The sequence below is a fragment of the Paramormyrops kingsleyae genome, chromosome 15, assembly GCF_048594095.1.
Source record: "Paramormyrops kingsleyae isolate MSU_618 chromosome 15, PKINGS_0.4, whole genome shotgun sequence".
Taxonomy (NCBI): domain Eukaryota; kingdom Metazoa; phylum Chordata; class Actinopteri; order Osteoglossiformes; family Mormyridae; genus Paramormyrops; species Paramormyrops kingsleyae.
The window spans coordinates 2,028,438-2,042,224 of record NC_132811.1 but is presented as its reverse complement, the minus strand read 5'-3'; the positions used below and the strand labels follow the sequence as shown (position 1 = coordinate 2,042,224).

General features: G+C 44.1%; 1 protein-coding gene across 1 annotated transcript; it reads left to right on the top strand.

Annotated features, from left to right (window-relative positions):
- The first annotated feature begins 2,599 nt into the window (after positions 1 to 2,599).
- Positions 2,600 to 13,296, top strand: matk (megakaryocyte-associated tyrosine kinase). Its single transcript, XM_023843529.2, has 13 exons — positions 2,600 to 2,782; positions 3,318 to 3,370; positions 4,449 to 4,559; positions 4,711 to 4,826; positions 6,620 to 6,839; positions 8,028 to 8,121; positions 8,205 to 8,270; positions 8,725 to 8,824; positions 8,976 to 9,060; positions 9,249 to 9,322; positions 9,723 to 9,918; positions 10,041 to 10,130; positions 12,015 to 13,296. The coding sequence occupies exons 2-13, from the start codon at positions 3,362 to 3,364 to the stop codon at positions 12,204 to 12,206; spliced, it is 1,353 nt and encodes a 450-aa protein (XP_023699297.1). The 5' UTR covers positions 2,600 to 2,782; positions 3,318 to 3,361; the 3' UTR covers positions 12,207 to 13,296.
- The last annotated feature ends 491 nt before the right edge of the window (positions 13,297 to 13,787 follow it).

Below are 13,787 nucleotides of genomic sequence, written 5' to 3'. Positions count from 1 at the left end.
GCTTTTCAACAAACCACTGATTTATATTTAATTAAACTTTACTTTGTAACATCAACAGACAGATGAGGCGTTTAAAGCACTTTACAACATCAACAGGATAAAATTAAATTTTAGACGCTACTCAATGGTGCTATTTTTAGAACAGTCACCGTGGGCAACTCATGTGGTCCTTGGGGGCGCCCTGGTGCCCACGGGCACCATGTTGGTGACCCCTCCTATAGACTGTAGTCAGAATGATGTTCCATGTTAAGAATTTTTTTGAGAATATTTATCTGACATCAGGCCAGAAATTTACGCCAGGTGAGGGCTAGGTACGGCACAAAGCATGTTACCAATGCTGAAAGGGATGACTGTCAGCCAAAGTCGTCCGACACGCACAATGCCGACAGTCAGTCAGAATCGCTGGCAGAACGGTTCTGGCCCAGATTAAAAATGCCGACAGTCAGCCAGAATCGCTCGCCGCGCTCAGAACAGTTCTGGCCCAGATGAAAGATGCCGACAGTCAGCCAGAATCGCTTGCCGTGCTCAGCCCACAATCGGCCCGCAATCTTTTGCCGTTGCTGACAGTGAACCGAATGTGCCACAACTCAGCGAGAATGGGCCCACATGTGCTTGTTAAGTGGGTAGCAGTGCCGGCTTGACGCCAGATTTGGGCCAGACCTGTCTGCTATGTGGGAAGTTGCTTTACATGGTTTTGCATGGTTTGATACGTCTAGTGATCTGTGGCATTATAGTAGTTTGTTTTATGCTGGGAAAACAACAAAGCAGCGTACCGATGCCTACTCTCCTACCCCTCGCTGGAAGGGCATTTTGGGTTTGTTAAGCATGGAAATGTCATACTTTGTGGGAAGACATGGGATTTTGGTACAAATAGTACTTGTTTTATGATTGTGAAATATAGCTTAACGTAATCATTTCAACACATGATGGTTGAGAAAAGCCGGTGTATGACTTGTGTAACATCTTCCAGACTTGTACAGAACTGTGATGTAAATTAGCCAGTTTGCTGTTCCTGGTTTTAAGTAAAAAATGGCTCAAGCCGGTCCATTTGTTTGTTGTTGCTTGCTAGTTTTTTTCACTATAGGTTATTCTTCCCTTAGACTACTCCTCGTTTAACGGCCAAGTTTTGCCAATGATCGGTAATCGAGGGAGCCGCTGAAAAGGAAGGGTAGCCCTACTCATCATTCTCATTTCTGCTATTCATTCATTCTGGTTTATTATTCCATTATTTACAAGAAAGTGACTGTGTAACTGAAGAATGAAGATTACTGGTTTGTTCATCTTCTAACTGCTTATACATTACATGTTTCCTAGTAGGAATGGCTCACAAAAGCGTCACACCCACTGGACAGAACACCAGTCCATTACAGGGCACGGACTGGCAGACAATCACACAGATGGCATTTCTCCTAAGTCACATTAACAATGGAACCCCAAGTCAACATGGGAAGAAAATGCAATATCTAAACTCGGTTGAGGAAAATGTAAATTCATTTTTCTCAGTCAATATATTACATAATCCAAATTTCTGCTTAGACAGGGTAAGGGAGAACTCGAGGCTCTTGCTTGAATTTCCACAGATACGCGACAGTAATCTGGATGTCGTGGCGGCTTCAGCAGGCCTGTGTCTGTGATGCTGCGGGACGTTTTGCCCCGAAGCGCCGGAAGCCATCTGTTACAAAGTTTTAAGAGATAATTTCAGCCACAATAAATGTCAGTATCACATAACTGGCAGAAACCACGTGGTGTCTTCCGTTCTTTTCATACTTCGGCAAAAGCCTTTGAGCAGTCCGTAACTGGGCACTTTTGTATGATTTTGTAGGTCATGCTGGGAAAACAACAAGCTAAGACAATTTCATTCAAATGGTAACACTTTATTTGAGGGGCACAAATAATGAAGCAGTACACGCTTAACTTAGTAATTAACTAGAAACCAATGTTTTTTAATTTGCTTTTTATTACGCAAGGTCCGTCATTGCTGCATTAGGGTAATGACACAACTTATGCCGGAGGTGTCAAACTCCAGTCCTGGAGGGCCGGAGCTCTGTTCATTTTTGGGTTTCCCCTCGTTTAACACACCTGATTCAACTCCTTGTGCTAATTACCACACAGCTCTTGAGCTGAATCATTTGTGGTAGAATAGGAAAGAGCTAAGCTACACAGGGCTCCGGCCCCCCAGGACTGGAGTTAGACACCCCTGACTTACGCACTGGAAAAAGCAAAAAAAGGAACAAAAGCATTTTGAATCACCATTAGAAAGAAGTACATTGTACATTGTTGTTAAATAGGTTTCAATAATCCCATTTTCGTTATCTTCTGGACTATGTAACCCGTACGGCTGTAGACATTTGAAGGACTACGAAAAATAATTATTTAAAAAAATACGTGAAGAAATATAGTAACAGCTAGAGGAAATTACCTCCAGGTTATACACATTTAAAAGAATGATACACATTTTAAAAATGATGAAACTACTAGCTTTAACCGCATATGTATCGCACAAATGGTTTGGACCAACAAGAATGAGTTAAAAATAATGTTGTTGTTTTTTTTTTGTTTTTTTTTTAAATACGTGACATGCAGCCACTGCTTTGATGTTAATTAAGGAAGTGAAGACACACACACGGTCATTTGATCTCGTTGGCCGCTGACGGGTGGGGACACAGAGCGGCACTTTTTCAGCGATCGCAGCCGCAGCAGAGCGAGCGGGTGTCGGCTGCGCCACGCAGACTGAACCGCCGCCGGCTTCTGACATCGATACTGGAGATAGAAGCGCGACGTGGTATGTGAAGCGCTAAAGATAGCCGAGCTATGCTTCTAGTTTAAGCTGAGCCGTATTAATGTAGATTCACACCTTCTTCTGTGCCTATACTCTGCTGAAGTATGTCGCTTATTACGGCTCTGAGGGGACTGGGCTTCCATGCTTCACTGATAAAGTGCGCAAAGTGCAGTTCTGCACAGGACAGTTTAGTCTTGTGTAGCTTCTGTTGTGTCTGATAATAATCTGCTCTCACAAGTCGAGCAGTGCTTTCGCTGTACACTTTGGTTAGTTCAAATAATACTTTTGATGCGTACGTATTTGTAAAACGATTCTTTTCTAAATGCAGTTTCCAGCATCTGTAAAGTATCACTGAAAGATGTCTCACGAGATAAAAAAAAAAACGAATTCTATTAATATAGATGTGTTTTAATGGATGATGGGAAAGTTTGTATAGTGGAACACGTCCATCGTTTTAACACAACTTTTTGTAATTTAATATCATTGGAGTCACATCAACCTTTACGTGTTTGTCCGTCTGCCTTCTGCTTTCATTCAGACTCTCAGTTCAGCCCACATGAAGAAACCTACAAGCCCCTAAGGATGGCAACAGTAAGCCTGCCTTTTACACTGTCTGTTAATATTCGCAGAGGCACGCGACACAGCGTAGTCGGGGTTGCCAGTTTACAGACGTCCACACCACACTGGGCATGCGGGGGTTTTTATATAAAACATAGCTGCATAAAAAAATACAAAATGTATGTTGCAGCGGTTGAAAAATGTGATGAAAACGACCGAACTGGAACGTGGCCGTTTTCACACAGACGTTGGCTGTTTCGCTAATAAAGGGCAGGAACAGGTTCAGACTGTCCTATGACCCCCCCCCAAAACCGAAGTTTGCGCCCTACATGTGTCCAAAATAGCAGGCCCATGTTTTATTGTGTTTTATTCAAATTTCAGAAACATGACTTATGTTCAATGCAGTGTTATGGTGAACATAATGCTGCAGTTTGGAAGCTGCATGTGAAATGAAAGTACATTGTTCAGTGGTTCTCAACCTTGTTTTGCATCGCAAGCCAATTTTTACGATGCCAGTTGAGTCGGGACCCTGTATGACGTAACAGGTTACAATAACACCATCGCACAAATCTGAATGGAGGTGCCAGTGAATTTTAAAGTAAGCATCTGTGGTTCAGCTCCTTGGTTTGGTTGAATGTTCACTTGTTCTGCGGTAAACAGTTGCAGACCCAAGACCCGTTTATATATGTTAATTGTAGGACTGAGGCTGAGAAATCTGATTCTGTATCAGCATAGCAGCTAGCTGGCTTTAAAATGCCTTTCAGAACTTGCCTAGAAATTTGGGTCACGATCCACGGGTTGAAAATCGCTGGTCTAGAACATCGTACCACCAGGCCAACACACAATTCAGACCATATCCTGCAGGTTTTTCTAAGTATTTGGACATTTTGCTAAGACCTGGCAACCCTGATTAAAATTTTTAAAAATAGCACGGTTTGTGTTTATATTTTTAATACAAATGAATCGGCCACATAGATATTTCACATAGATATTTCACATTTCTTTTTCTGGCCGCAATCAGCTTCAGTACAATTTAACATATTGTTTGCTAGTATTCCCTTGAAGCACTGACCTTTGCAGCCGATTACTGTTTTCTCCATTTCTGCATAAGAGTTGGGCGCCAGGCACACAGTGTGTTGCCAAAAGTGACCACAGCAAGACCAAACCTGGAGAGCTGGCCTACCGGAAAGGCGACATTTTAACCATCGTTGACAGAGGAGTGGTAGGACCAGATAACTCGTGGCTTACTGAGTTTATCCTGGATTAATATTAAGTTCTATAGCGATGTGTGTGCGCTTGTTATTTATTCATATATTTATTTATTTGTTTGCTTAGCGTGGCTGCACACTGACAGCATCCTGTTTCGTTTTCAGGCTAAAGGCACATACAAGGTGCAGCACAATAAGACAGCGGCACAGGGTCTCATCTCGGCCAGCAACGTCCGCGAGCGCGAGGCCATCCGCGTGGATCCCAGCCTCAGCCTCATGCCGTAAGTTTGCTGGGGGCTGCCGTGTTCGCACGCCCCCCGCTCCATCACCCAAACCAGCCTCGTGTGTCGCAGTAGTGATTACCTTGAAAGAGGATACACATCAGCCTGATCCATTCATTCAGTTATTGCCTAATACATTTCCATGCACAGTTAGTTAAAAAAAAAAATTCTAGACATTTCTGCTTATTTCAGCCTCACAACTTAAAATGTATAAAATCGACCCGTCATTGCATTTCAGGGGTTTTACTTTCTTAGAATTTTGTTTGTGATAACTGAGAACTTTTTCGATTCAGCTTTAAAATGAAAACCGCACTTTGTGGTTGTTTACTATGCATCTGCAACACAGGAAGGAACACCTACCCCTGAGGAAACGGCACCAATATTTTCGACCTGCTTGTAGGCATGTTGAATTTCGTCTTGTTCCTGTGCATGGACATTTTTAGACAACCAGATTTGTTTCCGAATACATTTGACATTTAACATGTAATTTACTTGGAGAGACATGTTGAGTGAAACCTCCAGGCCTGGGGGTATGAATCTCACCTCCTTTGTGTGTGTGTGTGTGTGTGTTATGTTTATAATACATTGTGGGGACCAATTTTCAGGTCCCCACAAAGATCTGTGAATGCAATCAAAAAACTAGAAATGCCAAAATACTTGTATTTTGTTTGGTTACTTATGGTTCAGGTTAGGGCTGGGTAGGGGTTACGGTCATCATGTTGGGATTAGAGTTTTCCCCATACATAGAAATGACTGGAGAGTCCTCACAAAGATATATTTACAAACCTATCCAGGTGTGCCCTGTGATTGGCTGGTATTCTATCCGGATGTGCCCTGTGATTGGCTGGTACCCTATCTGGGTGTGCCCTGTGATTGGCTGGTATTCTATCCGGGTGTGCCCTGTGATTGGCTGGTAGTCTATCCAGGTGTGCCCTGTGATTGGCTGGTATTGTATCCAGGTGTGCCCTGTGATTGCCTGGTACCATATCCGGGTGTGTGCTGTGATTGGCTGGTATTCCATCTGGGTGTGCCCTGTGATTGGCTGGTACCCTATCCGAGTGTGCCCTGTGATTGGCTGGTACCCTATCTGGGTGTGCCCTGTGATTGGCTGGTACCCCATTCAGGTGTGCCCTGCCCTGCCTGGGTTCGGCTCCCAGGCCCCCCGTGACCCTGACCGGGGAAAGTGTTTGGAATGTGGATATAGCTGTTTATCTGCTGACACTTCTGCAAAGTGACTTTCATAGAATAAATGCACGACATTGTATACATGCATTCAGTAATGGCTATGTGTAATAGCTCTTGTGCAGCACTGCTTCTTATGTAACTTTTTGAGAGCGTAGCGTTAATTCCATGCATAGTTGCCCAAACGATGCATGACATGAATAGCGGAAACAGATGGCAACCTTAGTGCGTCCATGGATGCGTCGCAAATGTCGAGTAGAAACCAGCTCTTAGATACAATTAGGAAGTTTTTTGAGGTGGAATTGCAGTGTGAATCTCAGCAAATAGTGACCAAGGCAATTCCTGCAGTTTCGTATCTTCATACCGTTCATATATCCAGCTGTATCCTGCAGTGGCCATCATGGCGCAGACTGATCAAAACATCATATAAACCCTGAATTTATAATGTAAAAGCTGGCATCAAAATCTCATACAAACACAAAACTTTTTTTCAGATCTTTTTTGAACAATAGGCAGCTTTGTATTTTTCCCTTCTGTAAAAAACATTATAATAGGAAAACAATTAGACTGCAGAGAAACCTTTGTAAGGTGACACTGTGTCTCTCCCATAGCTGGTTCCATGGAAAGATATCAGGCCTGGAAGCTGTTGACAAGCTGCAGCCGACGGAGGATGGGCTGTTCCTCGTTCGGGAATCAATCCGACACCCTGGAGACTATGTGCTATGCGTCAGCTTGGGGCGAGAGGTCATCCACTACCGGGTCATATATCAGGACAAGAAGCTGACCATTGACAACTCTGAGTTTTTCTACAACCTCATAGATATGATTGAGGTAAGGCCACAAACAGGTTAAGCCACTGTTTTCTGCTGTGGAGCTGATTGGTTACTGTGCCAGCTGATATGTACATATTCTGAAATAGCGCTGCATCTTCATTGGTGACTGTCCTGGAACCCCTCCTGAAGTTAACTCCTCCTAAAAGTTTACTCGCCTTTGGTGCGTAAACTTTGAGAAGCATTATCTGGCACTGTAGCGGAGTTCTGGAACTTAACTGAAGTGCAGAGACAGGCCTCACAGAGCTTATCTGTCTGTGACTTTCCATAACCCAAACCGGGAGGGGGAGGGGGGCTCCATCGCATGTGTCAGGATCACGTGAGCGGCCCCCCCTATCTGACACAGCAGAGGCTGCTGTGGGTCCTGACTCACTTCCTTAAGAAATGTATGTGATAGTTAGCGCCCAGGCCGCCGGCCCCCTCGCCCCTCCCCCTGAGTTTGCCAGTGCTGTGGGCACTATATTCATAACAGTATGTTCTGGAAGCAGTTCTGATCCAAGGAAAAGTTCAGCAATGCTGTCTTTTTCTCTCTCATTGGGACAAAAAATGTTCTCATAACGTAGCATATCTCAGGTTTACTGAGAACTACCATAACCGATAGCTTGGCTTTTAAAAATGCTAGAGGACGCGAAGGCTTTCCAGGGAACGGGCATCGTGTGGCCCTAGCCGGGGAAGAGAGGGCGGGTACACAGGGAGTCTGACTGACCATTCATGGTAAAAATAGGCAGCGATTGTGGTATGTGTGATGGTTGCATTAATAATGACTCAGGTCAGATCATATCCAGAGTTTCGTAATTCACAAGAAATCTTGATCATATGTTTTCAGGAAATGGAAAAAAGAAGTTATCTGCATCTGGTCTATAGCCAGCAATAAACCTTCTGGGGTGTGCAATAGGTCCTTCTCGGCAAAACATTCTAAAGTTGGTTCAAACCCACAGTTTTTCTGTTTGTGGGCCCGGTTTGTATGAAGCACAATGAACAAACTCGACCAGCTTTAGGCAACATCTCTGCTAAGGCACACGGTGCATTCGAGCAGAGATGTACCTTTGTGGGAATCTTCCTTTCGGTATTGTGGGTTGTTTTTGCTTAGACAGTAACAATTTCACTTCCAAGGCCCATTTTAATCACACAATCAGCACTTATTTAGCACGATGTTCTGTTTTTCGTTTTTCCATCTCGACTTTCGTAGTTCTATTCCAAGAACCGGGGAGCCATCGCTACCACCCTGCGGAAGCCCCGACCGAAAGAAGGCACTAAGTCGGCAGAGCAGGAGCTCTCCAAAGGTGAGGGGGGGGGCAGGGGATTAACCCCGCCAGTCTCACCCCCGCACTCCCACCTCCGTTTGACCCCCCTCTCTCTGATTCAGCTGGTTGGCTGCTGGACATTGAGAAGCTGTCCCTGGGGCAGAGCATCGGAGAGGGGGAGTTTGGGGGTAAGTCTCCCCAGTGTCAGGGGGCTTTTAATAATGTTAACCACATACCAGCTGTTTCCTTTAAACTGTTCTATGAAGTGTAGTGAAAAATTTGAGGGACACTATTTAATAATCTAATTTTGCACGTTATGTGAAGTTATTTGCTTCATAACCTGGAAGCTGCCAAAGCTGAAATAAAATTTTAAGACTCTTTTATTCCGATTCTCAGCCACAGACTAGTTGACCTGTTGTCTAGAAACTGGAAGTTACTTTCAGTTGTTAGTGCCAGGAAGGGCAATATTGTTGCATATTGTTTGCAATTAGTGTCTTACAGTCCAATACACCCCACAGTAGTCTTTATTAAGTCATTAAAGCCCGTTATTTAATTACTGCAGCTTTCTTTGGTAAGTAACTTTCATAACAATACTCCTTTTAGAGTGGCTGGAGCTCTCTTTCTTGTTCTGTCTCCCCCTAGTGGTGTATGAGGGAGATTACATGGGCCAAAAGATGGCGGTGAAGAACATCAAGTGTGATGTCACAGCCCAGGCTTTCTTGCAGGAGACTGCAGTCATGACGTCAGTATCTCATCTGTCTCATCTTCTCAGCACAAAATAATTTCCGTCATAAACCCATAAGAAGGTGCCTGTCTTTGTGCCTTCCTCTCGATACAGACACACCCTGGTTGTCCTCTCCTTCTTCATCATGTTACTTAAATCTTCCCTCCAGGAAACTCCAGCACAAGAACTTAGTACGGCTGCTAGGGGTGATCTTACACAATGGGCTTTACATCGTCACGGAGTTCATGGCCAAGGTACAGCTGTGAGAATGAGCCGTCCGTCTTTCCGAGCCCTAGAGCATGAAAAATAATAATGTTGCACGGATCAGGTTCCTCCAGTTGTTTCAGTTGTTGTTTAGCGTGAATTAAATCTGCAAACGTTTGTGCCACCTGAGGCATTTCAGGTCCGTCTTTTTAGTGTGTCTCTTATGTGTGTATTTTAGGGAAACCTGGTGAACTTCCTTCGCACCCGAGGCCGAGCCGTAGTCAGCTGCCACCAGCTTGTTCGCTTCACTCTGTAAGGACCTGCATGCTGCCGGCCTTCTTCTGTCCCACCTAAAACACTCAATGCTGCCAGATGTGATAAAGCCTGAGCTTTATTCAGTTCAACGTTTGTAAGAATTCGTTGCGGTCTGGGCAAGTTGACTGCTGGCCTTGAGTTATATGTCAATGGAAAAATAAGTTACTAACGGAATCTTTTGCAAACAAACCACAGATGTGTTTGTGGGGTTTGAGCTAAAGTGATGATGTGAAGTGTTTGTTTCGTAAACAGTAAACGTTTGGCTGGGCCTAGAACGCGCTTCACTTCGTATACTCTTTGTAGTTTTACTTATATATAGAAGGAAACAGGGAGGGCTTACACTGTCTGGGGTTTGGAAGTCTGTGACGGAGACCTCTTGGATGTGTCGCAATTCCAGGGATGTGTGTGAGGGCATGGAGTACTTAGAGTCCAAGAAACTGGTCCACAGAGACCTAGCCGCTCGCAACATCCTTGTGTCTAGCGACAGTGTGGCGAAGATCAGCGACTTCGGCCTGGCTAAGGTGGACCCCAAATGTGTGGACAACGCTAAGCTGCCCATCAAATGGACCGCGCCCGAGGCTCTGAAGAAAGGGGTGAGGAGCGGAACAAGCAGCCAGATCTCACCCTGTGGTGGAGGTGTCATGGCGGAAATTTGACAGTGGTTGAAGTGATGCTGCTGTTTTTGTACTGAAAGAGGTTTCCGTCTTTGGGTTAGGGGATGTTCTCCACACGATCGGATGTGTGGAGTTTCGGGGTCCTCCTCTGGGAGACCTTCTCCTACGGCCGACAGCCCTACCCTAAGATGGTGAGTCCTCACAGCTGACTGAACCTTCCCATACAGACATACCTGCCTCCCTTTTAGACTCGCATGTCTGTTTCATCTTCGCCATCATCATCGTCGTCCATCGTGCCTGTGTGTTAAATGGCTCCCTTTCACTGCCACCAGCTAGAGAATGAATGGCTAAAATTGGTTCACATGTAGCGATATAACCTCTATCTCGAAATGGTGTCATGATAGCATAGGTAAGATCTGATCTGTCCCTCCTACCCTGATCCACTTCCACTTAAAGCTTTAATAGGCATGAACCAAAATGGCGCTATGACATGTTTTAGTAGTATAACCATAAAAGACCAGAGGACAGGAACGTCACAATGACCAGAGGACAGGAACGTCACAATGACCAGAGGACAGGAACGTCACAATGACCAGAGGACAGGAACGTCTCAATCTGTAGGGTTGCTTCAGTAACCCTTGGGTGCTTTCACAGCGAAGTTCTGAAACCTGGTTCCTGTTTGCAAGTTAACTGTGAACTTCCAGCTCCGGGTCGCTTTGGCGCATCGCTGTCACACCACAGAACAGGAACTGGGAATAAGCAGAGGAGACGTGAAAAGCTCGTAGGTTAAAATTAACACATAATTTCATAAGAAACAGCACCTCCACAAAACAATGTAGGATAAATAAGTCATTTTGCTAGTTATAGGTGGAATCACAGCCTTTTATTTATATATAATGTTATATTTTATTAACATTTTTATATTGTATTTATACAACCTGTGACATGTTTATAATTCATTATCAAACCAGACCAGCAGGTCGATCTTTTATCTTCCATAGAATAAGATACTTTGTAACGTTATTCTGCTAATAAGCGCTGGCAGGTTTCACTGTTTCTGCGCTGTGAAACCCCCCCGCCCCCCTGTCGACGGAGTGGTTTTTCCATTAGGGGGGGGGGTTTCTCTAGCAGGCTGGCAAGGAGTAAGACAAGTTAATAACCGGGGGCGAGTGATCCAGTCTCTCCACCGCATCCTGAGAGACTTTAACCACAAGAGAGCCTTCTAGCATAGATCTCAATGTACTCAAAGGTCATTGATATTCATTTAATTCACAAGACATTATTGCTCTTTAATGTTTTCCCTATCAAATAAAATATGATCATATTTATTTGGAATATATTAGTGCTACTTGTTAGTAAATTTCAATATGTTGACGCTGCCAGATAATGATTAATCTTGCCATATTTCACTCACCAGTTCCCCTCGAGCTGGTGAGTGAAATATGAATAAGCTGTACTGCTGCAACCAGGGATCATACAGCTGACCGTGACAATAAAGACTCTCTGTCAGGTTACCCCCCCCCCCCCTTTGTTATGTGCATCAGTCATGGGTGCAGTTTAGGGAAAATTAATAAGTATGCCGGTCATCTAGACATGGATAAACAAGGATTAGACCTGGTCTTGTTTCTATGGGAACGACTACTTAGATGTGCATTGAGTGGTGACGGGATGTCATGTGGGGAGAGGCTGTAGTGAGGCAGGACCCTGGATTATCTTCCTTAAAGCTCCGCGTGACACAGAGCCTCACTGTCAGTCTGCTGTACATATTCAGACCTGGAATGTCTAACGCGGCCCTGAGAGCCAAGGGAGGTCAGCCTAACGCGGCCCTGAGAGCCAAGGGAGGTCAGCCTAACGCGGCCCTGAGAGCCAAGGGAGGTCAGCCTAACGCGGCCCTGAGAGCCAAGGGAGGTCAGCCTAACGCGGCCCTGAGAGCGATGGACAGGATATCGAAGCGTCTTTCCTTTAGCCTGTTTACAGTGTGCTTTTTTTATCCTGAACGGCAACATGCAAAGCTGACTTGTTTCTCCCCTCTGCAGAGTGTATTAAGCTAAGGTTCTGTCTTCTCCTGTACCCAGTCCCTGACGGAGGTGAAGGAGAAGGTGGAGCAGGGCTATCGCATGGAGACGCCGGAGGGCTGTCCCGCTGCCGTCTACACCCTCATGAGGTCCTGCTGGGAAATGGATCCCGGCAAGAGGCCGTCCTTCCGGAAACTTCGGGAGAAGCTCGATAAGGAACTGCGCAGCTGCAGGACGGTCACTGGATCGTAAGGTGTGGCCGCAGCTTTGGAGCGAGCCGCTGTTCCCGGTGCATGGATTCATGCAGACAGAACACAGCATTTACTGCCACAGGAAAACCTCTCCGTTCCAAACCCAAATCACATAAGTGAAACTTTATTGGCCCTAGTTGGTCTTTATTCACACGTGGGATGACCAAGCGAATGAGAGCGAAAGCTGTAATAGTGCATTTCACATTTCTTTATTCTTTCTCTTCACTGAATGTATCTGTGACATTTTTCTGTGACACTTAATTCTTCCCAGTTTCAGTGCACAATAGTTGCTATTGGCAGACCAAACATTAACGTTTTGTCTCGTAAAAATAAGATTATTTTTTTTCCTAATTTCTCATTCTAGAGGTATGAATTATATGCTGGTTAAATGCTGTATTGACAGTATACAGACATGCAGTCTGTATGCATTTTATGTGCTTTTATTAATAATTCGGCAGCATATATTTTTATGCTGACATGCTGCGTGTTTCTGTCTGTCTGAGCCTCCAAGCACAGCGGCTTCCAGTCTGGTCCTAGTAGCTGCTGTAGCTGATGAGTGGTGTATGTAGCTGAAGGGTGACGTAATGCAGAGTGAAGGCTGCATGCATGGATGGAACGTGGTGCCTGAATTAGCCACTGGATGGAATGTGGTACCTGAATTAGCCACTGGATGGAACGTGGCACCTGAATTAGCCACTGGATGGAATGTGGTACCTGAATTAGCCACTGGATGGAACGTGGTACCTGAATTAGCCACTGGATTGAACGTGGTACCTGAATTAGCCACTGGATGGAACGTGGTACCTGAATTAGCCACTGGATAGAATGTGGTACCTGAATTAGCCACTGGATGGAACGTGGTACCTGAATTAGCCACTGTGCACTGTATTAATGGAGACTGAAATTTTATGTCTATCGTTAAATAATTATGATCTACATATTTGTAAAGACTAAATATTTATTACATAATGAATTTACTTCTGTATTCTGTTTAGCCATATGAAAATTCTAAGCAAATTTTACTACAAAACACAGGCATGTTTTTACTTTATTTTACAGCAAAGTGTCTTAATAAAACATTTTTGAACACATTTGTAATCTGTAATGTTGTTGAACAAAAAATGTGGTATAATTTTAATTTATACAGTTTAGTTTGACAATGATTAAAATCATCCTCCATATTTATAACTACATTAGAATCTTGGCTGTATAAGTTAGAACACTTTCATTTTTGATATCAGTTCAATGATTATCGGAGATTCAGCCTGAAATTTAGATCTGGACAGGTTCTTCAAGGAGGAATGGTCTCAGATTTCGTTAGATGTGTTCACCAATTTTATCTATAGCAAGACGACGCAGAAGTACAAAATGCAGTAGTGCAAAAAGTTCATAGCAGTTTCTGGTTAAATGTGACCTCTTTTAGGTATATTTCAAATAAAACAATACTTTAGTATCAGTCAAGGTCTGTATTTAAGAAAAAACTAAATATAACTTTAATGGCATGAAAAATAAAAAAGACCATTTCAGGCTGTGTGTGTGTGTGTGTACAAACCAGCGTGCGGACATTAAAAGGTTGGAAAAC